General features: G+C 39.4%; 3 protein-coding genes across 6 annotated transcripts in view; all 3 read right to left on the bottom strand.

The window, feature by feature from the left end:
• Positions 1 to 23,419, bottom strand: part of iars1 (isoleucyl-tRNA synthetase 1) — a 55,013-nt gene extending 31,594 nt beyond the window's left edge. The window contains exons 1-13 of one of the 4 annotated variants that reach the window (XM_046076266.1): positions 23,359 to 23,419; positions 22,507 to 22,630; positions 22,074 to 22,230; positions 21,844 to 21,963; positions 20,600 to 20,682; positions 20,151 to 20,268; positions 19,779 to 19,926; positions 14,474 to 14,561; positions 12,212 to 12,272; positions 11,868 to 11,963; positions 8,813 to 8,935; positions 4,237 to 4,328; positions 2,440 to 2,538 (exon numbers count right to left, since the gene is read on the bottom strand). In XM_046076266.1, coding sequence (XP_045932222.1) covers positions 2,440 to 2,538; positions 4,237 to 4,328; positions 8,813 to 8,935; positions 11,868 to 11,963; positions 12,212 to 12,272; positions 14,474 to 14,561; positions 19,779 to 19,926; positions 20,151 to 20,268; positions 20,600 to 20,682; positions 21,844 to 21,963; positions 22,074 to 22,230; positions 22,507 to 22,625 — 1,304 coding nt within the window. In that variant the 5' untranslated portion in view covers positions 22,626 to 22,630; positions 23,359 to 23,419. The other 3 variants (XM_046076265.1, XM_046076264.1, XM_046076263.1) reach the window with 3 other exon arrangements.
• LOC123987406 (desmin-like) lies at positions 5,969 to 8,806 on the bottom strand. Its single transcript, XM_046076267.1, has one exon. The coding sequence runs from the start codon at positions 7,961 to 7,963 to the stop codon at positions 6,827 to 6,829; it is 1,137 nt and encodes a 378-aa protein (XP_045932223.1). The 5' UTR covers positions 7,964 to 8,806; the 3' UTR covers positions 5,969 to 6,826.
• Positions 23,420 to 24,736: 1,317 nt separating the features above from the next.
• rpl29 (ribosomal protein L29) overlaps positions 24,737 to 27,009 on the bottom strand; it is a 4,057-nt gene continuing 1,784 nt past the window's right edge. The window contains exon 4 of the mRNA XM_046029587.1: positions 24,737 to 24,911. Within this exon, the coding sequence (XP_045885543.1) occupies positions 24,819 to 24,911 (93 nt within the window). The 3' untranslated portion in view covers positions 24,737 to 24,818. The remainder of the gene's footprint in view (positions 24,912 to 27,009) is intronic.

The following is a 27,009-nucleotide window of genomic DNA, read 5'->3' as shown; positions in this document are numbered from 1 at the left end:
AAATCAAATTCTAAATCAATGTAACCTAAGCCAACATTTTCAAAGCCTGGGGCATTTCGTACTACATTTTTTGTAGAGTTATGCCTTTTTTTTTTTTTAAAGCCCCGTTCACAACAAGCATTTCTCCACTTTGTCAAAGCAGGTCCTGGTTGCTACTATATCAGAGTGCAGGCAACCATTATCAGCTCTGTTGGATTTGGGGAAGTTTACACTACAGCAGCCCTTGCCAAACACACTTGTTAGTCCTCATCCTAAAATCCTTTTCTGTTGTACAGTAGAAGTGAAAAATACCGCTTTAAAATATGAACAATGAAGCGTAATTCTAATCATGCTTTACCAAGCATTTATGCTACGTAGCTGACCAGTGTTATGTTAGAATGAAACAGTCTGATCTCACTAGCCCTAGCTCACTGCAATACAAGAACAATGCTCTCTCTTTATGTCCATGTCTTCCACACAGATCATTACCTGGTGAGGGTACCAGGGACATGCTGCTTTTACCTCAGCCTTTTAGCACGGTGTCATGTATGTAGCCACGGAGCGCATATTTAGGATCTCTTTACAGGGTTCTCATTTTAAAACGACAAAGTTTGAAACATTAAAAATACAGCTGGAAACGGTATTTTCAACCAAGTAACGGAACTAACTTTTGCTAGCTACAGCTGATAAAATCTGCTAGGGACAGTTGTCATTTCAACCGTCAAAACTGACGGTCGCCTGCTAGAACTTTTATCTACTGTCTGAAATAAAGGACCCATAGTTTCAAAACATTTTGAGTGGCAGTGGGCGGAGAAAAAACATGTCTGATTCTTGCTTAATCCAATCATTTTAGGACCAGTCGGTCCATCACATTTTCTTCTCCCTGATGGCCTAGAAACTGCATTCTGAGATCAGACGCCAGTGACTGAGCTTCATGCACCTCGAGCCTCAGCTCCCCTTGCGAGCACTCATTAATTCGGCCCTTAATTTATTCAGATAGACAGACATCTGGAGAAATCAGTCTGAACTCTCTCAATAGATACTTAGCCTGAGCCTACCCACTGCACCATGTAAGTAAAGAGAGATAAAATGAACAAATCACTTTGAGAATATGGTAACTAGCACTTTGCTTTCTGGAGGATTCTTTTAAGTCTCTCATCAGCGAACATGAACTTCATATAGCGGTACTGAACTCTGCAAGGATTTCACTTTTTTTAAGCTGCTGATGAACTGGCAACCCTCACTGGCAGACAGACAATCTTCCAGAGACTAGAACTCAACTATGAAAGTGGAGTCTAATCAAAAAGAAAAAAGAAAATCTTTTAACAAAATCAAATAATTAGGGTTGGAGAATAAGTTTAATTAGAAAGCTGTATAAGAGCATCGCCCTCAGTGTGCACACAAATGCAGGAATGAGGAAATGTGTGTATACATGTATAATTTCTTAAAGCCCTGTCATGTCTACAAATACCTTACATCTTTCTGCACTCTAGTCTTGAGCTGAAACAATTAATGGGTCGGCAAAAATTTTATCAGCAACTATTTTGATAATCAATAATTGTTTTAAATACCAAATTCACTGGTTGTAGCTTGTCAATGTAAATATTAACTGGTTTTGTTTAATTTCTATGATAGTAAATTCTATTTCTTTGGGTTTTGCGGGTTTCATCGGACAAAATGTGTCACCTAGGGCTCTGAGAATCTGTAATGGGCAGATGTCTCTATTTTCTGACATTTTATAGACAAAGTGATTACTTCATAAAACAGAAAAAATAAGTAATTTACAGAAAAGAAAAGTTGTTGTTGCAGTATTTTAACATACATATAAAACTGGTCGTCCTCTATTACATGCAACTCTAGTACCCCCGCAGATAAGGAATATAGGCTTTAACATAGTGTGTGTGTGTTTGTGCTGGTCTCTGTATACATGCGTGTCTGTGCGTCTTCACCTTCCTAGCGGCTAGTCATTCATCTCAGTTTGACAGTCCCATTACCAGAGGCAGCTACTGTGGCTCAGGAAAGAGCACTGGGAGCACCAGGGGTAATACCACTTAGCAAAGCCATCATGCTGGCGCTTACTTTTGCTCCATGTTCTGCCATTACAATTAGCATCATGCTAATGTTTTCTATAAGTCATCAGTCCCTTGTGCGTCATATTAAAATGCTTTGATGAGGATTTTAATGACAAAAAAACAACATGCATTTTAAATCCAATGTCTTCACATGTAAAATTACTATGCCCATGATACATAGCTGTCCTGCACAAACAGGCCTGTGACAGCGACAAACAACTTGACGTGGTTGTGCAGCATCACTGCTGTAATTGTTTTGGGACTGCGACTGCTGTCTGTCTGGTCTAGAAGTGTTTTAGACCACTTGATGGGCAAGATGCTCATAGATGCCAATTCCCTGTCTCTTAGCACCAAGCTGGTTCTCACTTTGCGTCAGAAAACTGCTTACCAGTAGCATTTGTCATTGTTGTCCAGTAGTTTCTCCACCATGTGCTCCACTCGAACAAACCAGCTGGGGACGGCCTTGTAGATCAGGGGCGTGTCAGACCTAAAAGTAATTAAAAACATTTTATAAAACTGTTTTTTTTTTTTTATTTAACCTTTATTTAACCAGGAAAGGCTCAGTGAGATTGAAAATCTCTTTTCCAAGCACGTCCCAGCCAAGGTAGGCAGCAGCAAGTCATTATATAAAAGTTGCAAGAATACAATACAACAATAAAGATATCAAAAAAACAAGGACAACTTGATTCACAATAACTGACTAAGCTAAAATTACAAACAATGACACATAGTGGACAAAAAATTATATTCCAAAGAAAAACTGTAATTCATGAGGCAAGCTATTTATTTTTAAGTCTGGACGCTAAGGATTAGTTCATTTTTATATTGTGTTTTTTATTTTATTATGTATTTATTATTATATTTTGTCTTGGTGTTGTTCTGCTGTATTGATCACTGAATTCCCATTAAAAACTGGGCCGGTACAGGCAACAATAGGTGGCTGTGTTTTCTAGCTACGCTAGGAACATGGCTCTAGAAATGCAGCTCGGTCGTTCAAGCCACCACTTTGGTTCAGACTGAAATATTTCAACAACTTTTTGATAGATTGCCATGCTGACATTAATGTCCTAATGACTTTGATGATCCCCTCACTTTTCATCTAGCAACATTATCAGGTCAAAATCTAAAGGTGTCCAATACTTTTATTACCAAATTTTTTTCTCAGCTATACTTTGTGGTTAATGCTAATTAGCAAATGTTAGCATGCCAACACACTAAACTACATTTGTGAACATTATATCGTCATGTTAGTATTGTCAATATGAACATGTTAGCATGTTACCATTTAGCTCAAAGGCCTTTTGTGCAGTACAACCTCACAGAGCTACTAGCAGGGATTCCATCTTGGAAAAAAAAAAAATGTTCTTTATCAACCACAGAAAAGCACAGGAAAATTTGAGCAAAATTATTATGAGCAAATTATGTTAAAATATGTACATGCGGAGAAAATGAATGCTAAATCTAAATCTTAGTTTTTACTATTGTAATTCTACCACTTTGTTTTGTCTCCTTGATTCTGAATACGTTTCGATAATGTTGCACCTTTTAATCTTTTCCAGCAATTTGTGGTTTAAAGAGTTTTTTTGTCAAAAGCAAAGCTCCCTCTACGATGGCCGAGTTCTACATTACAGGTGCAGAGTGGTTAATAACATAACCATTTTATCTGTTCGAGCCCGCGTCTCCTTGTGGCTTAGAGAGTACATCTCTGCATATTTACTAGGTTAATTAATCCTGTTCAGATAAGCCTGCAGCAGCTCCAAGTGAGTGATTTAGTCTGCTCAAAAAGTAAGTATGTTTATGTGAGTGGGTCTGCATGTGCCTGATAGTTATGATGAGATAATGTGGGCCCTTGAGAGGATTTGACTGTGTCACTACACTGGCATTGGCTTTGTGAATTGATTCTGTGTAGAGACCACAAAAACCTCTATTGACATCCTGCACTGACACTCCTGAGGGAGACATGAGCGCTAAAGAACCTCACACATCTACTTTTAAAGACTGTACTGAACGCTGAACATTATGTCTTCTACCACTAAACAAGGCTGTTTTTATTGAAGTAGAAAAACAATATATTTTATTTGAACCAAACATCTGTGACACACAACCCTGATGTTCAGCAGGAAGTTGTTTTAAGGATCTACAGTGGTAGACTCAATGTGAAGCTGTTGAATTCTGTTTGTCTCACCTCCAGCAGAAGGGGTAATTATGTTTGAACGTGCTGGCATTGACAAGGCGGCCCTTCTCCTTCAGCCACTTGATGATATGCTTGTCAGCATCCTATAAAAGAAACACAAAAACAAAATACAGATTTTTTAAAATGCAGCTTTAAAGAGTAACCCAATACCAGAATAAAGGGCTGTGTTTCTCTGTCCACTGTGGTTAAAGTTTCCATGTGTTTGGGGGATGTCATAAGTGTGCAACTATGTGCAGTTGTACAGGAATTTTTCCTTCATTTGGGGTTAATATCACACAGGTTTTCCCAGGTCGTGTTAGGATCACTTAGTGACCTATCGTAAGCCAACGGTGACAGCCTGTGACCCTCCGAAATAAAAGTTCAGACTCCGCCTCTCCTCTTTGTTGAGTTGACTGTCTGACAAAGCTGCGCAGGTAAGGATGCACTCTGTGATCCATTTGCTAGGTGCCCCAAGGTCGAGATTATCTATATTTTGTTTAATTACAGCCAGACTGGCTCTATTTAGGAAGCGTTGCGCGTGAATTGAATGACACACAAAGAGACTCTGTAAGCATGGTGTCTTGTTTTGAACCAATATCCAACAGGGTCTTCACACATGTACAGAGGTGTGAACAACAACCATATTTGGACACATAGCAAATCTTCTTTAAATACACAATGTGGTTTTTATCATTTATTTTTTCTTTACATTAAAAAGTAATAACATGAGTTACACATTCTGGTACAGACCAGTGGTTCCCCTGTACATATTATACAAAGGCAACCCAGAAATATGCCAATTTTTACTTAATTTATTTCTTGAATTGTGGAGAGGTTCAAAGTGAAACCGTGACATAATAACACTGCTATGCATCACTGGCAGTGCATTTCCCCAGCTATGGCTACAGTTCAGACAAAACGTTTACAAATGTCTTTTTCGCCAGGTAATAATTATTATTTTTTTTATATATAAACTATTTCTTCATGTAGAAAAGCTCTGGATCATGGATCATGACTTTTTCTTCCCTTTAAGAAAAGACAAGGTCAATTCAAGGTCAAATGCACGATCTGCTCATACAGCTATGATGTGAAATTTGTCTGTTTTGTGATCGAGCTCATCGTTTGGCAAACAATTTAATTTGCAATCAGCCCTGTGCCTTCCTCACATCCTATTTCATCTCCCACTAACCAAGCTCACCGTGCAATTCACGGGAAGCTCATAAATATGACTTTTCAGCAAGGTGTTTGGCAGACTGTTGGTCGTGACCTCTTTGTAGAGAGAGGGCTTTTTAACTTTCTCAGCCACAAGTAAATTTTGTTATGCCCTGACCCAGGCTCATTAAAACATGAAAGTGCACCTGTGATGGTGAGACTCATTGGAACTTCGCCTGCAACCCATTGAGAGATTAAACACATTACACCACCTGGCCAATTGAGTATAAACAAGGGCTACTCGATATGTTATTAGATTACTCACACATATTTGACGCTTTTAGAGCCTCTTTGCCACAAAGCATAATTAATCTGCAGAGTTACAGGTTCGAAAACATTAATATTTCTCTTGAGTAATAATTTGAAACAACCCAGCTAAACTATGCAAAATAGCAGCCTGTGCCATTAAAAGCAAAGTTTTATTCCTTTAGTGGCACATTTAGAATTTCATTAAAGGATAAAATAGAACAGCTTTTCAGAGTAAAACATGAAGTTCACAGGAGAAAGGAAAATGATCAATGCATTATTTTGTATGCACTCACTTCAATCTTTATTAAGTAACATTTGGTCAACATTATTAATTGTGCCTTGTCAAACATTTGGAATAATCGGGGGGCACTATAAAGACCTGTAATAGCACTAATGATATTTGTTCGCTCTGTTTGAGACATGGCACATTACAGCAGGACAAAAGTGTTTTTTGTAAAGGGGGTGGGAAAATTGGATCAAGAGAAGCTGTGGCAGATGTAGCAAAGAGAAGGAATGAAATGGTGAGAGGGGTATAACAGCAGGGTTGATTTGCAAACGAAAAGAGAAAGTGAATTCAACAAGGGTGTTGTAGGAAAAGGAGTAAAGAAAGGGATCTGGCTAAAGAGACCTGGGGGATGTCGTAAAACAGGATGGGGCGGGGGGCTGACAAGGTAGAGTTGGACAGGGAAAGGCAAGGGAAGTGGCAGGAAAATTACAAAACATTTGAAGTAAGAACTGGTAGCAAGTAGACATTATAAGCAAAGATCTAAGGATGGTGGGGTCAGGGGGTGGCAAGGTATCTAACTTGGCAAGGAGGGCTGGGGATTGAACCTCAATACTTCCTGGGTACTGAGTGAAATGTGTCTGCAGCACCAAGTATCCAAAACTGTCAAGTACAGAAAGCTGGCATCAGATTTGTAATCTTATTTAGTTATTTTCTAAACAAGCATATATTTACTGAAACTCAGATGTCAAATCGGCACTGGTATTGAAACATTTCAAACAGTCCCCTTTGAGTAAGGAGAATAAAATAGAGAAAGAATGGATAGATAGGGAAGTCTTTAACTAGACTGAGCTGATGATGCTCTGCTGGTCTTCTCTGGGGCCACTTTGGACTTGTAGCTCCTCTCATTCCGGACATTTAGACATCTTTGGCAATTCCAAGCCTGTGCTCCTCCCCTTCCAGCAGCTTCCTGTAGGTGGCGATCTCTGCATCCAGCTTGAGCTTAATGTGCAGCAGTTCCTGGTAGTCTTGGAGATACTTGGTCATCTCCAGTTTGGTTTCGCAGAGCTGGGCCTCCAACTGTGCAATGACACTTTCAAGGCTTTCCACCTTATCCATGTGGGACATCTCCATGTCCTCCAGCTGCTGCTCCAGGGCTGCGTTGCGAGACCTCAGCCCATCAATCTGGTTCTGCAGGTCTGTCACTTGGTTGTGCAAGGTCGTGATCTCGTCTTTCATGGCCTTCATTTGCACCTCGTGTTTGCCAGCGTGCTCCTTGAGGGTGTCAAACTTGCTCTTGTACCACTTCTCAGCTTCCTGGACATTGCGGGCAGCGACCGCTTCTATCTCTGCGCGCATGTTGCGCAGATAAGCAGCCAGGTCAGGCCGATCGCCGTCCAGCTCTGCAGTAATCTTCGAGTCCTCAATCTGCTTCATGATGTCGGCCACCTCTTCATCATGCAGCTTCTTGAGGAACTCTATCTCGGCCACCAGTTGCTCTATACGCTTCTCCAGCTCAGCCTTCTGCAGTGTGGCGTTGTCAACATCTTGGCGAAACTCCCTCAGGATCATCTCTGCCTCTTCTTTGAGTGCCAGCTCCTCCTCCAGCTTTAGTCTCCACACTTCAACCTCTTCTTCAATGTAGCCTCGTTCGATATCAGCTGCTCCCTTCTCATTAGTCAGAGCCTCAATAAGCTCCCGCACCTCTTTAAACTTGAGCTCATATTCTTCTCCGATGCCTGTGGGGCTTCCCTTGTAGCGGCTTTGCAGTGCAGCCAGCTCAGCCTGAAGAGCAGCATTTCTCTGCTCTAGTGCCTGGACTTTCTCAATGTATCCTGCAAACTTCACATTGAGTTCCTGCATCTCCTCTTTCTCGTTGGCATGATGCTGGTGTATCTCTGTGCCCAACTCGACAGCAGTGCTGCGATAACCCGAACGTCCACGGCTGTCATATGAGGATCCACGGCACCGGGAAGGTGACGGGCTCTGAACCCTTACTCTGCCGCTGGAGCCGCTAACCTGCAGGCTCTTCTGGGTGTAAGATGCGGCTCTCATGTTGTGTAAAATCCTGGGTTTGTTGTGAAGTTTACAGAGGAACAGCGGCTCTCTCGACTTCGCTTCGTGTGGCCCACGTTGCGCCTGACGTTCCCTCAGATCACCTCCGAGTTTTTATACGGCAATAAAGAATGTCTCAGACAGCCTTGAAACTCACGCTTGGTTTTAACATATTTCAAAAGGGGATCATGACAGACTTTGAGTGAACTGTGGCTGCATGCTCTTTATTAGCTAACGCTGTACTGTTAGTGGCCAGGCAGGTCAAGTCCACTCCCTAGCCTTTGTGCAAGGATGTGAAATTGTGATCAGATCATGCAAGACTGCTATTTTTCACCCACTATCCACTTAGGATGATAATGAGGTTGGGTGTGATACAGAGGAAGAGAGCACCCAGTACAGTGGTAAACAGTGGCAATGTACTTTGGCAGCAGGTTTTCCTACACAAATTTGCGACACTGCTCTGATGCAGATTCCCTCACTCCCTCCACATCAATGAGCAAGTCACACTACTACATTTGGAAAAATGTTTAAACTTATTTCATATTCTCATTTCAGTTACCACAGAACATAATTCTAAAAAGCATTAAACCTATGACCAAGAAGAAAGGGCACATTTCAGTGCAACTGTTCAGAATGAAAGAGGAAAAAAATCATTACAATTATATCATTTCGAGATATAAACAGAGGAAATAAAGAGGAAAGAAGGGAAATGAAATGCTGAATTAAACTAGCTATCAATATCATTGAGGAATTTATCCCATGTATCATACCAGTGGCTCTCACGAGGGGGAGACTCCCTGAAATGTCTGCCAACCTAATCTACATGTAAATGTCTGATGTGTCACTCACTTTGACATACTGTCCCGCAAAGTCAGTGACCTCTGAAGTGAAGCAGCCCGAGGCATCCACAGGGCAGATAGGAGCCTGGTCCCTCTGGATGATGTTGAATTCAGTGCACACCCTGTAATCATCCTACGGAGAGAATAATACACAGTTTAAAGGGTTTAGTGAGTGGCGGTATTATCTATATTTATTCCTAATCAGGGTTTTTCCTGGCTCAGAACAGGCCTCTGGGGGGTGACTTCGCGCGTTCAGTAAAGGCAAGACTTACCTAATGACTGAAATCTGTGCATTTTCTTGTTATTTCTGACCATTTCATAAACAAAATATATATAACATATATAACATTAAATAGAAAGTATAATGTTAGTATAATAATATATTTACATGTTACACTTTATTTGGATAATCTGCCTACAGATAGCTAAATCTCTACTAATAAACTGTCATTTTCTGATATTAGCCTACACCACTGTGGTTAAGGTTTGATTAGTGCTAATGTTTGTGTATTCATTATAATTTCAGATAATAGTACAGGCTACTATAGCTTACCATTAGTAGCCTAATATTAATTCCAGTTGGACAAAACAGCAGTTTCTGTGGGTTGTTTTCAGTCACTAAATTATTGTACAAGAGAAATGCTCTACACGGTGGTCAGTCTCATTTGTTTATGCATATTAACTTGTAAAAAATAAAACCTGTGCATACAGAACGACGAGTTAAACATTTCTAAAGTTTGCTGTAGTGCCTCAACCTTTTTTTATGTTCCGCCTACTCCATGCTGTGATTGGTAGGTTAACGGAAAAGTGACTTTGACGAGCCACTATACACATGGCTGCATGTAAGGCTCCCGATCTCCCGCGGAGATTAGCAGGCAGGCGAGAACGGGAACAGGTGAGCGTCACGTAGTTCCCAGAGAACCTGATTTAGAAAGGCAGAGGAGAGAACCGGTACCAGTACGCCAAATAGTAAAATGTAAAAGTGACAGTACTGGTGAATACCAGCACATTCAAGCATAAACGGCTTTAATACTGTGAGAAATAACAGGAAGTAATTAACCCAAGCTTCAACAGTTGGTTTATAAATCCAGCGCCAGCTGCATGTGTAAAATACAGTGGCTGTGGATGAGAGGAGAGGTGACTGCTGGAAGACAAGACATTGTATTTAAGTTTATGTTTTGCTTGCTCAACAGTTGTTTGATAAATGGCTATTAAAAACACATTCACAGAGGATCAGAAAGGTTTTAGTCCGCCCCTCCCAATTCTGATCATTTTGGCGCTGAGGATTTTCCTTTGGCGCTCGCTAAAATCTCTTTGGGGACGCCAAAAATTTCTTTATGCAGCAAAAACCCTGCTAATGTAATTCAATGCAAAAAAAATGTGCATTGTAACTACTTAAGTTGAAAGGTTTAGTCAATTAACTGATTCAACAAGCAGTTTGATTTGTCAGCTTGGACTTGGACATTTCTCACATTTTATAACTAACAATTTATTGAGAAAATAATTATAATGAAAATAATTGAACCATGTGTTTCAAGCTCATGTCATTTATTTAGACAATATTCTCCAATTAGGTCAAACTGTATTTGAAAATAAGTAATTATCTAACCCCTATGGTAGACAGATTCACTAGTTTAAAGATATGTTATGACTCCATATTAAATTCCTTGTTAAGCTGATTACGTTTTGCAGCGTTGAAACAAGCACTACTGGTATGTGACAGCTATGCATGAAATATCTGTGTACAGTCCAGCTCTAAATGTATTTTGTATTCAAACACCCTGTCAGGATCCAAGATGGATGGCTCACAGGGTCATTTCACATCTAGTCATAACAGCATAAAATTTGAAAAATGAAGTTGCTCACTGTATATCTTCAGAGCAAATGCATTTGTCTTTCAGATTTGCACCGACTAATCTATGTGAATGTGATCACTAAATAACACAACTGTTAAATGCAAATGTAAGTGAGATCTTGATGGAAAGGGTTTACTTAACGGCTACAAAGGGACTGAGCTCTGGCATAATAAGCGGAGATTGCACAAGATTAAGTTAAGACTGAGTCTGTATCCACAGCTGGCTACAGCATCAGGGGCATCCATCTGCCCTTGATAAGGGCATCTAACCTATAAGGAATGACCCAACACCTCTGATAGCACTCCAACACTGGCCTCTAGAATTTGGGAATACATTGACACTGAAAGATTCGATGCAAATACTTTATATCTTCAATAAGCATACATATCAGTGTAAACACACTGAAGAATATGTAAGATATTGCGAGACAAAACTCTTAAATGATTTTCACAAACAAGGTCACAGTTCTCAAGTGGGCCCTGATTAGTCTTGATAAAATGGGCTGGCCTTGGGCTCAGGTTTTGAACCACCAAATTCATTAACAATCTTATTGCGGTCTAATCTTGTTAGTGGGAAGTTTCATTCTATATATATATATATATATATACATACACACACACAGTGAACTCCAGTATATAGGAGGTACACTTGCAATGGGTAAAGGCACTCGAAGCAATGCAACTAGAACAACAATAAAAAAAAAACCTCTGCAAATTACAAAAACATAAGCAACTACAGAAATGCCGCAAGAAAATAGAACATAATTGAATCGAGTTGCATCAGCAAAGGCAATGCTTCGAGAGGGCACTGAAAAACTAAACTGTCTAGATGCACTTTTCACCACAGAATGGAGGGAAGTCCACAGAGTTACACTCGAGGAGGGAGCCCTCGTTTTCCTTCCAGAGTACGTTCCATAATAGCATCTGCATCACTGGACAATCAAGCTTCCTACAAGCAACATTTAAAAAGCACATCTCTCAACTTCTCTCATTCCAAATCACTCAGGGAAGGGTGGAGCAGGTAGGGCCCCCCCGACAGTGACAGAAGCGAAAAGGATCGACGATAAGGGCCGAACACAGCCTTTCTTCACGTTTTATAAGCCAAAATATGAATCTATTGATCGCTTAGATGCTACATCACACTAACTAATGAGGTAATTCTGTGGTTACAACAGAGGCTAAGAGAAGAGCAGGAAAACAGCTCACTCACAGCTCCAAAGTAAGGTGCCTGGTGGACCACTCCTGTGCCTTCTTCCTCCTTGACATAGTTATCCATCACCACCTGGAAAGCTCCTTTCTCCCCACACTGACGTGAAACGATGATGAGGAGAATTAGATGAAGGGGGGCGAGTGGTGAGGAAACAAACAAAAAAAAAAAAATGGAGCCACGGAGAGACAAGAAAAATTAAGAGAAAGATTTAGAGAACATAAACTGAAATGCTAATTCGTGGTAAGACAGGTAATTCAAGTGAGACATTTATGCGTCTTCATTCTGTGGCAAACAACAGATAAAACTAGAAAACAGCCAGGAACAAGAACACAGAGTTTACAAACCTTGGCAAAGTACTGGAAAAGGGGCTTGTATTTTTTCCCTTTCAGCGTCTTGCCAGGAAATCTAAAAACACACAAAAACACATTTAAAGTCCTTGTTTAAGTATCTGTGATCCACCTTGCCTGCATTGACAAACCTACAGAAAACTTGTACAACCACAACTTCTGACAACATACAGGCAAGACTACAAGTAAAGGAAACACTAACCGAAAAGATAACTTTAGCATGCAAACATCTTCCAATTTTCATTTCATTCAAAGCCAGAAATGTCAACCTCATGGTGACGCTAGATGAATAGTTGGGAGATCCCCAAAAGTCAGTAGAATTCATTCTCTGGAAACTATACAAAATGTCAAGGCAATCCATTCAAATAGATGTTAAGACTGACATTGCCATTCCCAGAGCAATGCTGCTAACGTGGCATGAAAATATTATATTAAATCAATATCTTTATTTAGAGTCAATACTCTCCTAAAAAGATACATTTGTTGACAATCACTTAAGTATGAAATATAAATATCATAAAGTATGCTATTAATAAAAACTAAATGTGAGAGTTCGATTAAAACATTTTTGGAATGAATGATAACCAATGTCATAATAATGTGTTGTTCTCAAGGTTAATGTCAGACGCAGGATTTGCATTATTTCAGGGTTTTTATGTTTGTTCTTTGTTGAAGAAACTCTGACATGTTGAAACCAAACCTACATCCTTGCCATGCTAGGTAACCAAAAAAAGAAATATAATTCCTCCTCAGGCATTCACAACTTTTTTTTTATTTATTTGGTAAGGACAAAAACAGCCTCAGGATCCAAATCTTAATTTAAGGTTTAAGTTTGTCAGCTGAGTCAGTCACTGTTTTTGTCCCTACCCCTGTGCATGGGGATATTATCCTTGTAGAAGAAGCAGCTCCTGCCAGTTTAGACATTTTCCAACATGCCTTCTTCATTGCCAGTTAATGTCCAATACATGGGATGAGTGGGTATAAATGCCTAGAAATGTGCTCCATCAGGTTTCTGTATTTATTTATTCACTCAGGTGTTTTCTTTATTTCACCTCACATATTTTTCCCCCCAGCTCCATTCTGCACTTTCCCTTTTCTCAAGAATCATCCATTCAACTGGCAAATTGGGAATTTGATTTGCTTTTTGCTGCAGAGAACAGCACACACAGCTGGTAAAATACACATCTTCTAATTCTCCTGTCAGTAACTTCATCCGCGTCTCTTAACTCCAGAAGACAAGTTATAACTCAGAGGAAAACCTTTCACAGTAAATGTGAAACACGAGTTTGACGATTGCTGAGAGACTACAGCTAGATTTGAGTGCTCTCAACTTAGCAAGTTTTTAAGATTCAGTGCTCCAAGTACAGAATATTAAGGTTACACTCGACACTTAGAAGAAACACCCATTGTCAATGGTTTGCCATCGTCACCTTTATGACTTATATTTACTGCAACCTCAACTTACTTTAGTAGGGTAGTGGGCATGTAAACACCTAATGAAAAAACTGAAATAGAACTGAACTGTGTGGTTCCCCAGCAGCTCAGAAAAGAACTGTAGTTAGAACGGAAGTTACAGTGTTTTTCTTGCACTTCTATATATCCGAGTGGGATGCATATCCCAGTGAAACTAAATATGTGGTCGGGTTTAGTTACAGGACAGATTTAAATTAAATCTTTTCATATTTAATTGGATCACTCAAAAGTGGTGAAAACAGCGTGATGCAAAGCTGTGGAGAGATACAGAGCTGTAGACAACTGCTCGCCTTCAAGGATACGGAATACATAAATTGGGTCTCAACCGCATTATATGAAATTGTGAACAAAGTTTTTGTCCAGCTGAAATCCAAACACACAGCTCTTACTATGATATTTCTATGTCACCTACCCACACAACGGTCAAGTCCAATTATATATGATGGGTGCGGTTAGCTAATTACCACAAATCACATTTGATTGGATACATTTATGTAACCGACCCCATGTTCAAGATGAGTCATCAAAAAATATTTGTACATTTTAGAGAAAACAGAAGGATTTTAGTACAAAAAGACTCAAATTATTTTTAAACAACCTGTTTTTCAAACATATTTACCATGTATCAAGAGATAAATGAACAATTAACACATGGACAACATTTTAAAACTTATATAATATTAAATATATTTTTCATTGCACCGTGTCTTTAAAGGTCCAAGTCATTTGTACTTTTGAGGCTTTTTTTCCCCTTTTAGGTGGCTACAGGGTCTTCACTTTACTCACTTTTCCAGGAGAGTGTACTCGCTCTCCGACTTAAACAGAGCTCCCAGCCTGGCCTCCATCATGATGTAGGTTTTGCCTGTGGTGTTATCTGAGAGATGAACACAAGAACACATGTGAATGCATCTGTTGAGGCAAGGTTTCCACACTTTGCTGCCAGGCCTGTGTCTGCGATCTAGACTTATTATTAACCCAACACTGCATATATTAAATCCTGTACTGCAGTTAAACGGTGGCACGCTTTAAACAAAGGCATGTCCTATTCCTGGCCACATACAGTAAGAAGATGAGTTAAAGAGAGCTGAAATTAAACTGTCTGACTGAACTAATCTTTAAGACCAGTTTATGGTTCTTGGTTTATATTTACTGAACATTACTTTATTCTTTATTATATTTGTTTGTTTTATGTTGCTTTTTTACTACTACAACACAAACCAAGGAACTATAATGCTATTATACTGTCTTGTTACTTGTATATGTTCCATATAGCGAAGTGCAAGTAGGCCAAAATCAAAACATAAGAACATACATATTGGCGCAGTACACTTACAGAAGTGAGTCCAAAGAGACAGTCAGGGATAGTAATGGAGGACAAAATACTAAAATTATCCATCTGCAACAGTTATGATGCAGTCAACCAATGCAAGTCTTTATCTCTTGACTGTGACCTCGTAGAAAAATGACGAATAAAACCAATGTTTTGAAAAAGGTCAAGGCATTAACACAAAAATCTCAGCAGGTGTTAAGTGTAGGTGTACCCCCCCCTTTTTTTCTTTTCTGTAAAGCTTTCAAACCTCACAGTAAATGTAATGAGGTGGGAATGAAGATACCGATCGATGTGAAATTATTTTCCTTGCTTCCTTCTGCCGTCTCAATAGGCCCTGCAGAATGATTTATGTTTAGTGAACTGAGTTTCACATATGACAAAGAGCACCTCTTCAAGCGTGGTTCAATTCCAGGTATGTGATAGTTGTTGCAAGTCTGCTCAGCCTCACTGTCAAGTCCTGCTTCACACCAATACAGTGAGTCATAAAATCAAGGTCAGGTAAGGGCCCCGTCATTTAGCTAAAACCACTAGACCAGCAACTGAGCATATCTGCTGGACTATCTCGGGAAACAGAACCCTGCTGGAAAAACTTGCCAAATGGGGATTTTAGATAAAATGAGAGAGGAGAAGTTGAGAACAGCAGGGCCAACACCAAATAGCCTGTGACAGTGAGACACAAAAAGAGAGAGAACGGGGCAGCATCAATAAAAGATGCTTCTTCCCCTCAGTGGTGTGACAAATGACTGCACAGCTAAGACCTGAGCTGCTGACAGCCCTCCACTCAAACAGCGACAAAGCCAGCGAGGGAAAGAGACACAAAAAGAGACAGACTGAAAGATAATAGGAACAACGAAGGACAAAAACATGTGGATGTAGAGGCAAAGAGAGCGATAAGAAAATGTGGGGGTGGGTTGGATGAAGATGGAGCGAGAGAGATAGATAGAGAGGACAAGAGATAAAAAGAGAGACTGAGCTGATACACACAAAAAAAAGAAGCATTCATTGGTATTCCAAGGTGGTCTTCCATGCAGCACAGCACAGGCGGTGCAGTCAGGATGACAGACAGTGCTTCAACAGTGCCCCCTGCAGGATCAAAGAGGCTACGACAAACTGGTCTGAATCTAGGTCATCCTTTTTAAAAACCCACCAGCTTCTCTCAGAGGAAACCAAAACCTACATCAGGAGGGTAACAGACAAACACTAGCCACCTCTCTGGGGTATTAATTTTTTTATACATACATGAACAAGGACAACACCTTTTTCTGTCAGTGACCTGATTTGAGGTTCATCCACATTTCTCAGTTCTGAAGCACACACACAAATGTGCACAGCATATACACACAAACAAAGCTGTCGGTTGAAGTTACAGTGATAGGCCTACTAAATAGGGCTGCAACTAATGACTATTTTCTTAGTCGACTAATCTGTTAATTATTTATTCGATTAGTCACGATTATTTTGTCAACACCTAACCCTAATTAAACCATTTAACTAATTAAATATCTTTCAAGTGAATTACTGATCTCCAACACACAGCCTAACTAGCTATCGTTACCATTAAGTGAACAAGGTTTACTATTCAGAATGAACACCAGTATCAACGACAGAGGGAAACCAGGGAAGAAGTCAAGACAGCGTAAGCTACTCCTATAATTCACTGATTTTTTACAAACTTTAAAACTTAACTGTTTAACAAAGATTTTTGCTTTGGAACTATATAAAATAAGAGCAAATCAAAAGCAAGTACTATAACCACAACTGTATACTAACACTGTAATGACTATTTAGAACAATAAAGCAACAGTCCCCTTTCAAACTACTGCTATAGTTTATTTTTCAAAAGTGCTTATAGGTTTTAGGCCAAAACTCAGTGGAGAATGTTCTGTAGGCTAAATGACGAGCCAGATGTTCCTTGATGTACTTTAAACCATTACTAATAACTTCTTTAAAGCTGCGTCTCCGACATTGCCAGCGTTGTGATGAACAGATTTGGGCTATCCTCGTGGTCGCTTGTGGAGCTTCTCAACCTCGAAAACGTTTGAGCACATTTTCAATTCGCCATCAACTTTGGCCTCAAAACCGCTCAAAAGTGTATTTAGTGATTACATAGAGGTGGCAGTGGCCCAATGGATAAGACTATGCCTTTGGTGTGAGAGACCCAGGTTCAATCCCCCACTGTGACCCATCCAGCATTGTGTCCCTGAGCAAGACACTTAACCCCTAGTTGCTCCAGAAGCGTGCGACCTCTGACATGCAAGCTATTGATGAATTGTAAGTCGCTTTGGATAAAAGCGTCAGCTAAATGAATAAATGTAAAATGTACATAGCGTACAAAACTTGGACCTCTTTCTCCATTTCTTTCCACTTCTCACATGAAAGCTTCTTTGTGAGTAGTCTCACAGTCAAGCAGTCATGGTAGACAGTGGAAGCGATACTGCTCCCAGCACTTCCTGTAGTGCATTGCAGAAATAAACAACCAGAAATGTTCCTTATGGAGAGCCTAAGTCCCTCCCCTTACGGTGGACCACCATGTTACTTTATTTAGGAAGTATATTGTACGGTAGTCAATGGCGAGGGACAACAAATATTTTGATCCCATTTGAATTGTACACTGAATTACACATGTTTGTCAATTTAGAAGATACATTTTAAAGTCAAGAAAATCACAGTTTGATGTAAAACTGTTGAGGTATAAGACTGTGACAATACATAATTACAAAGACCACAAACCCAAAAGTCGCATATTTGACGTCGTAACTGTCTCTCTCAATGACTGAAGCTAACGTTTAAAAAAAACTTACATGAGAGGATGATGTGATAAAAGGACAGTTGTTGGATTAAACACATCAGGTGAGATATTTTTCTGAGTGGAACACAGCTAAGTAATCCCGCTAGTAGCAACCAAGCAACAAACATTAGCTAGCACTACCGCACTAACATGTTGGTGACGTATATTGTTTGAGACGAGAGATGTAGTTCGTTGAGCGGTGTCACACAAAACGACATGCAAATTTACTGTTTTACGAAAACCTGCGCCATTCTTGACTAGTAAAATTATATTTTAAATTGACCAACATCATGTGTGTAATTCAAGGCTCAAGTCTAAGGGATAAAAAGATAAGTGGTCTCTCGCCATTGACTACCGTACGTATTTTTTCCGAAATAAGGTCCCAAGAACCGGAAGCGGAAGTGAGTGACTATATGAAGATTGTTATCTCTCCCTTAAAAGGCATCTATGTAATGATGCGTTGACAATGAAATTTCACATCAACGAATTTTTAGTCGACGATTACGTCGACTACTCGTTGCAGCCCTACTACTACTATTCACTGGAAAGTTAAATCAGCACCTCTTTAAAAGTTTCAACAAAATGTGTCAGACAGGCGTGAAGCACAAATACTTGATAAAAGGCAGTTTTAACATTCTAAAAATGGCAGGTAATATCTTGAATTGCCTTCTTTTTTTTTTACTTTTTAGAATGACATTTGGTTGTCGTGTAGTGTAAATTTGCGAGATACACACACAGATTCAGAAACACACCGATTTTGTATTATGCTATTAAAAGTCATCACTTAAACAATTCTTAGTGCAACCAGTATATACCAACCATTAGCAAAGATGATACACAACTTTATTTTATCTTTGGATCTGACAGGGCCATTTTACGTGGAGGAGTCTACATGCATTCGGAGGACAAATATTGTTGTTAATGAGCCTACGTAAACATCAGTTATGCCTCAGCATCAAGTTACTGCTCATGAAATGAAAAGCATCTGGTTAGTTGTAGATAAAATCAAAGTTGCAGTTACAGAACTGGAATATGCAAAAAAAAAAACCTTCTTACGTCTTATTTCATCATCTAAAACGCAGCCAAAGGCTAGGACGTCCTGCGACACATTATGGTACGTCAGTCCCTTCTTCTTGGTGCAATTTGCCAATGCAGAACTCCTCCTATGTTCATTGGCTCTTGTTTGTTCTTTCTGAATAAAAAACACCCAGTACTAGCTGATAATGTGGTCCAGATCACTAAACCCACAAGAAAAACAACAACTTTGGCCTGAGGCTATAGAATTTAAACAACATCGTTGAAGAAAACTACCAATCCTGGTAATTCAAGTAATCCACAACACAAACGTGTTTGTTGGCAGGATATGTGAGCACATAGTTCCTTTTTTCCCCCTGACTCAAAGGACATACAGACAACAGCAACAAAATAATGGGGTTTCTTGACAATAATCTGAAGGTATCCTGACCACAGGATAACACTGGGTACAGACTATTAGGACAAAACACCTCAGAGCAACAAACCCTCCAGTCAACACATTAGTGGTTGTTCATATCAGCACGGGTCACCAAACCCTGATTTTCAATAACCTCAACAGCTTTTTGAGTATGTACTGTGTTCAGACTAGAAAAGTGCACACACACTCAAAATGCAGTCTTAAAAAACAAACAAATTTGCACACTTGACACTGAGGAGCTACTCACAGATGGAACAAAAATTTAAACTAAGTGAGGGTGGGTGTGAAACAGCTCGGGGAATATGTCAGAAAACAACAAACAATTAAATGTTTGTTTTAGTTTAATTAGCTGTAGCATTGTAGAGTCACATTTTGATTGATGTCCAACGGCACACGTATTATATAATTTTGATTTATTGTACACTAACTCCAAAACAGCATACTGTAAAGATTGGTATGTCTGTATATACTGTAGTGTGGAATTGGGACACTTGCACTTGTGTCAGGCTTTGTCTCTCACCTTTGACCTTGACATACAAGAACTCCGGGTTAACGCAGAGGGCCAGGTTACTTGGCAGTGTCCATGGTGTGGTCGTCCAGGCGATCAAAGCCACGTCCTCATTCTCGACCAATGGGAAGTTGACAATCACGGATGGGTCCTGTACATCCTGGAGACAAAAATTAAACAGAGATTTTCAGAATTTTGTTACCCTATTTTCACATATTTTGGTGTCAAAAAGACTAGTAGGTACATTGGAATCCAATGTATTCCTACGGGGCAATTGTGCTTGCTGCAACAAGGATTCTTAAACTGTTTGTACCAAGAGTAAATGCTGTTACTAATGCTGCATTAGACCAGTTGAAGTGTGAGGGGGTTGTGTTTTGTGCCAACCTTATAGTTCTGGTTGGCCTCAAAGTTGGACAGGGGGGTGTTGCAGGCAGTGGAGAAAGGCATGACTTTGACACCTCGGTAAACCAGACCCTTGTCGTACAGCTGTTTGAACACCCACCTGAATGAAAAGAAAATGCATGAAAAAACTTAAACTATTAAGGAGAGACAAACTGCACACAAGAGGACAGACTAAAGACATGAATTAAGTCAGGCTTGTATTTTTTTATTATGTATTGCCTTTTATATATTGTGGTACTTCATTGTTGTCCGTGTTCTCCTGTCACGAGTGTTTCAAGTGTTTAAAGCCTGGCTGCAAATCAAGTTACTTTGTGCTATAAGTTTATCAAACAGTGCCTAATTTAAATCCTTGTTTATAAAAAGGAAAATACAAATTATATATCTTTAAGACAAAACGTGTACATAAAAGATGGAAAATTTGACATTCATACCAGACAGTCTCCATGAACCATGGGTAGAGAGTCTTGTAGTCGTTCTTAAAGTCAATCCACCTTCCCATTCGCTTTACTGAAACCTAGGAACAAAAAGACATACACACGGCTAAATCAAAAGAACCATACAGGTGCATCTCATACAATTATAATATCACGGTAAAGTTAATTTATTTCTATAATTTTATTCAAAAAGTGAAACTTTCAAATATATTAGATTCATTACACATAAAATAAATATTTCAGGCTTTTTCTGCTTAAATATTTCTGATTATGGCTTACAGCTCATGGAAATCAAAAATCCATATCTTAAAATATTAGAATAAAGAATGTATAATACAGAAATGTCGACCTGAGAAGAGCCTTTAATCTCTCAGTATGGTTCAGTACACACAACCACAATCATGAGGAAGACTTCTGACTTGACAGTTGTCCAGAAGACACTCATTGACACCCCCCACAAGGAGGGTAAGCCCCAGAGGGTCATTGCTGAAAGGGCTAGCTGTTCACAGAGTGATGAATCAAAGCATATTCATGTAAAGTTGCAACAGGGATGACCGCAGCCTTGAGGGGATTGTCAAGCAAAGCCAACTCAAGAACTTGGCGGACTTTCACAAGGAGCGGACTGAGGCTGGAGTCAGTGCATCATGAATTAATTTCCTTTTCCAGTAGGACTGGGCACCTGCCCACAGGGCCAAAACCACTAGTAACTGGTTTGCTGACCATGTCATTACTGTGATTTATTGGCCGGCCAACTAGCCTGACCTGAACCCCATAGAGAATCTATTGTCAAGAGGAAAATGAGAGACACCAGACCCAACAATATAAACGAGGTGGAGGCCATAACACCTCAGCAGTGCCACAGGCTGATTGCCTCCGTGCCACGCCGAATTGATGCAATAATTCATGTAAAGGGACCCCTGACCAAGTACTAAGTGCATAAATTAACCTTTTTCAGAACTTTTAAACTATTCATAAGGTCGACATTTTCCGTATTGTACTTTTATTCTAATATAAAAGACTCAGGAATGCCAAACTAACTAAGAGATATTCACCTCCAACATAAAAGATAAAGAGATATACCTATTGTGTAGCCTCACTACATTTTTAGAACATGTTTGACGCACTGAGTCAGGCATGCTTTCATTTCATTGATGCATGAAAACAAAAACCTTACTGGTCTCACAAGTATGGTTACAAAGTGCTCTCTCACATGAGGATTTTATCCTTTCCTTTATACTCACCTCCCACTCATTGGCGTATCTCATGACAATGTTTCTGCACTGCTTGTTGTACTCAGCGATGCCCATCTTAGCCACATCTTCAGGCCCTTTAATCCCCAAAGTCTTGTCAATCTCATACTCCTACAAAAACACACAGAACATGAGACAAATACATAATTAAATCAAGTCAATCTAAGCAGAACTTTTAGTAAACATTTATTTGACCAATATTCAGGAAGACAGATTCTTACCACAGGCAGGCCATGACAGTCCCAGCCAAAGCGCCGGTCCACATGGAAGCCACTCTGGTGCGCAAAGCGAGTAACAATGTCCTTGATGGTGCCAGCTAGGATGTGCCCATAGTGGGGTAGACCTGTGGCAAAAGGAGGGCCGTCGTAGAATGTGTACCTGGTTGGGAAATGGGCAGCAACATATTTTTAAAGGTCTGGTCATCTAGCTCGATGGTGTAAGTTCTAAATGATAATAAAAAAAGTTATGAGATGGTAAGACAAGATGACTATGCCGTCTGGAAATACGATTTTCCTCTCAACCAAGCATGCAAGATAACAGAAATGCCACAATGACAAGATACTCTGTTGTCTGAGTATGCTTTAACAGCTGTGCCTTGTGAATATATTTTGCTTAGTACATTAATAATTATAAACCAGAAACAGGTGAATTTACTTGGGCTTGTTCTTAGACTGTTTGAGGCATTCCTGGAAACAGTCCTTTTCTTGCCATAACTGCAAGATCTTCTCCTCCTCGGAAGGAAAGTTGAGGGACTCAGGGACTGGCTCCACCATGGTGACTTGTCAAAACAGAAAATGAAAAGGTACTAAATAGAATTGTAGAGCAGAAAGAAATGGGAATAAATCAGCATACAAACATGAAAATCACACGATAATTGTTTCCTTTTTTCCACATTTACTGCTATAATGTCAACAAAGTATTACTCATTAACATATCCAATATTGGCCCTTTTACAACAGAACTATTACAAATTAAATCTTACTTTCAGCACACATTCATTGACAACAACTTACAGAACATTTTGCTGAAGTAAAGAAATTAAACAGACATTATATATAAAACGGTAAAAAAAATGTGCCTTCCTCAGTGAAAGTCTCCCACCCTCCACAGATGCTTTTGGATCATATTAATAACCGACCTGTCAGTGATCGATAGTTTGAAAACACAACATGCATTTTGTTCTTCCACTTTGTGCTAAAGTCAAGCCTATCTAATATATTTTTCCCACGTAGACCATGCAACAGAAACTTTGCCGAAACTAGTTAATTACCTTCAATAAGTCACTTTTCCACAGCGGTTAGTTCACACGATTGACGCCTGCTTGTTGTTAGCTAGCGGGCTAAGCTAACCTGTCAATGCTTAAGTTAATTAGCTTGTAGCTAAACTACAAAGTAAACAAATTAAAGTTAAAGGCAGCGTTTGTACGCACCCGTACACTAGCAGAGGTACAATGAAGCGTGACTGTTATCAAAGCTGTACGTTGTGAGTTTGAATGGAGGTACTCACATGTTGGCTGCCAAGAGAAGAGAAATGATGCAAGCAGGCGTCAGCGTGAGCGGAAGTGACGAATGAACGCACACTGATTTGGTGTATCTCTTTCACTAAAATAAACACATTTAAACAATCTTCACAGATATATTACAGAGACAGTATGATTAGTAGATTTATTGACATTGATGATAGCTGTTGCAGTATAAATTTAAGTAACAAGTTATCATAGTTATTTATTTTGACTTTACTTAGTCCCAATCCAAGATATGACATAGGGAAATACCACTTACATAAATAACTTTTCGGTGCTGTGCTCATTTCTTACTGCTCCTTAATCTTAATGAATACTGTTTATGAAAAATACTAGTACTATTTTAAAATGAATATTGTACTCTGCCAAGGATGCTTTTATTTATCCCACTTTCTTTATACACAGTAGTATCTCCTCTTTCTATTGTCTTCGAATGCCGTGTCTTTCTTACGTCTTTGTCCAGGTGTAAAGAAGGGCTGTTTCAGGACCAAAGACGTAGAAAAAGTATTTATTAAAATGAATATGTGTTTTTTTACACAGGGCTACTATCCGCTGCAGAAAACCAAAGTAAAGCTGATGAGCCAGCGGTGAGAGTGAGTTACTCAGCAGTAGACACGAAACCCAATTATTTAACTGAATAGCATCTAGCGAGCAATTCCAAAAACAGCAGACCATAAAATGACCGTAATATACTTTCAATTATCTGGTCAGTAACAACTAACGGCATGTTGCTAGACCATGCAAGTGGGTAGAGTGGAAGACATTTCTAGTGATGATGGCTGAATGCATCAAAGCTCACAGCAGAATAAGGTGGAAAATAAAATAACATTTGAGAAATAATGTATCCTCCCTTTTTCTGAAAACACTTCATAGATCTTCCTGTCAATCTTGTATTTCAGACATTACTACCCAAATCTGTGGAAATTTCAAAGCCTTTTACCAAACCTTGTACTTAAAGATTTAAGGAAAGTGCATTCCATCACATTTCTAAAACAATGTCAGAAAACTCCCTTTACTTAATCTAACGTAATTGTTTTTTCAAATTTAACGTTTAAAATTTTGATTTCAGATTATTTTAGCATTTGCCTTTATTCAATAGTTGCTATTTAACAGAGAGTTGATAAAGATACAAGCAGGAAATGCAGGGAGACAGAGCAGGGTGTGACTTGTAGTATGTGGTACACGTCTTAACCACTAAGCTGCCAGATGCAAACTTTACATTTCAATCCTCATTCCCTCAGGTTTGATTTTCATGAATGAACTAAGACAGCTAACACAACTGGGAAGAAATCCCAGACACCCAGTTAACTGATTCATTACATATGATCAGTCTGAGGCACAATAAAAGGTGAAACTCCGATATGGGTTTGTTAACAAAGCATAGCTTTATTGTGATGGTGGAAACATGGAACAATGACAGACATGGAAGTGACTGGATGGCAGTTTATTTCGCTTGAGCTGCCTTCTGCGCCGCCTTCATGCCCTTCTTGTTGTGCTTCTTAGCAAAGCGCATGTTCCTCAGGAACTTAGGGTCTACCTGCAGCAAAGAAAGAAAACAGTGAAGTGAACAGGTGGGACACAAGTGTGGAAGTGGTGCACAATTCCAAGAATTTTAAATTAATTTAAATAATTAAACAACTAACAATTAAGCAAAAGACAACGCCTCATGCTGGGGAAAATGGAAACCAAGCACTTGTTAGTCTGTATTAAAAGTGTAGTTCAGATTTCTGGGTTTCTGGTTAAACTGAAAAAAGCAAACACTAAACAATAACAGGACTACCTCACTAGTGCTTGGGTAATACAAATGAGAAATGTTTGGTTTGTAGGCTCAGTGACAAAAAGTAGTTCTGATGAAAGTAGATTGTTTCCCCCAGGTCGGAGAGAGAAGTGACAAAGATTTTAATATAGTTTGCATTATGAAAAATCTTTCCTGCAAGTGACTCAGTTGATCAAAATCCGACCAGCTTCCTACTAAGACCATAATGCTTTTCTGATAACTGAGCAAAACTGCATTTCATGTTTTGATAACCAGATTCAACTGCTAAACCTGCCTGCTGGTTAGACCGAAGCTAATCTGAACTTTCCCACAAGAAAATAAACCGCAACCAACAGGATGATTAACGATGCTTTTAGTGTTTTAAATTCTAGCTCTTGTCAAATTTTCAGCTGCCCTGAGAAGCATGACATTATCTACATTTAAGGAAATTAGAATTAAAAACTAAAAGTTTAGTCTGAACCTTAAAACAATTCCCATTACATTTTGCCGCGATTTCCTGTCGGGCGGCACGAAGTGACTCGAAGGAATTCGCATTCGTTGAATATTTTCAACTCAAGCGAGAAATTCGCATGACGCCGAGTCTAGCCTATCAACGTTGAGATTGTCCATACGTCACTGACAGCTTCACAGGGTTGTGTGGAGAGGGCCAGGCAGAGCGGGCGATTGAAAATCTGCAGGCCGGCTGAGAGCTCAGGCACTCCAGATTTTTGGACAAATAAACACCCGGGGTCAGACTGGATTATGTTCTGACAACTACGCCATTTGCTCGAGGGAGGAGCTCTGAGGAAAATTCTTTTATTAAATTAGCTTTTTTCTTAAGTTTCTGGGATTACAACGTTGATTTATCTTCACTCGAGCTTCTCAGCAGCTAGATTCCGTGCACATCCGGTTCCAGTGTTGTTAGCCTCGTTTGACACTGCTTCATATTTATATAGAAACCGGACAAAAATGGACATTGCTGGGAGAAAAGAAAGCGAGGACGTTGAACTACCTGGTGAGTTCAGAAAACATGTATGTAACTTTATTCCAGCTATCGTTGTACTTTACTGTGACCAAGTTAGCATAACATAGCCCTGATCGATCCGAACTCCATTCAAGTTTTTGTCCTGCTGTCTTGCTGACAAAAGCATGAATTCATACGTTTAACAAATCTACATCATATTGTATTGTTATTTCAGCATCAGTTTGATCCGTTTATTGCCATTTAATCACAACAAAATGTTTACTTTGGGTTCATACAGCTGTAGTAATGGCAAGTTGTGTTTATTCGCATTATCGCGTTGTGTGTGAACACTCCAGGGATGTCTAGCGATAAAAACCCCCGCGAGGAAACATTGCGTGGATTAAATTCCCATTTGGTCTGAATGCACAGTAATAGTTTTGAATGTTCTACCTCAGATTTGTGAAGTAATCCACTGTTTGGCATCGAGTGTTTGTCACATTCTGACCATAAAGAAAAAGTTTAAACACATAATTAACCATCTGGTCTCTTTAGTTTTCACTCAGGAGCAAAAATCTGCCTTTAAACTTCAAAGAAATAATGTTTTGACGTATATCGTGATAATTATCGATATCAAATGATATGAAATGTTTTTATCATGATAACGTTTTTGGCCATCTCACCCAGCCCTAGCATGAACCACCATTCATCAAAAGAATTTAGTGACTAAATTACCTCTTGAAAACACACTGCCAGTCTCAAAGAAAAATGCAACCTGCTTTATTTACCATGCAAATCTTGACATTATCCAAATGTCTCTTAAGCCACAAAAGTGGGAGCAAAGGGCCTCACAGACTCCCTGTACTCTTGATTTCTCAGAGTAACCCCGAGTTCCTGCAAACACACACACAACTGTAC

This window comes from Micropterus dolomieu, linkage group LG18 (assembly GCF_021292245.1).
Source record: "Micropterus dolomieu isolate WLL.071019.BEF.003 ecotype Adirondacks linkage group LG18, ASM2129224v1, whole genome shotgun sequence".
In the NCBI taxonomy this organism is placed as follows: Eukaryota; Metazoa; Chordata; class Actinopteri; order Centrarchiformes; family Centrarchidae; genus Micropterus; species Micropterus dolomieu.
This window is presented reverse-complemented; position numbering and strand designations above follow the sequence as displayed.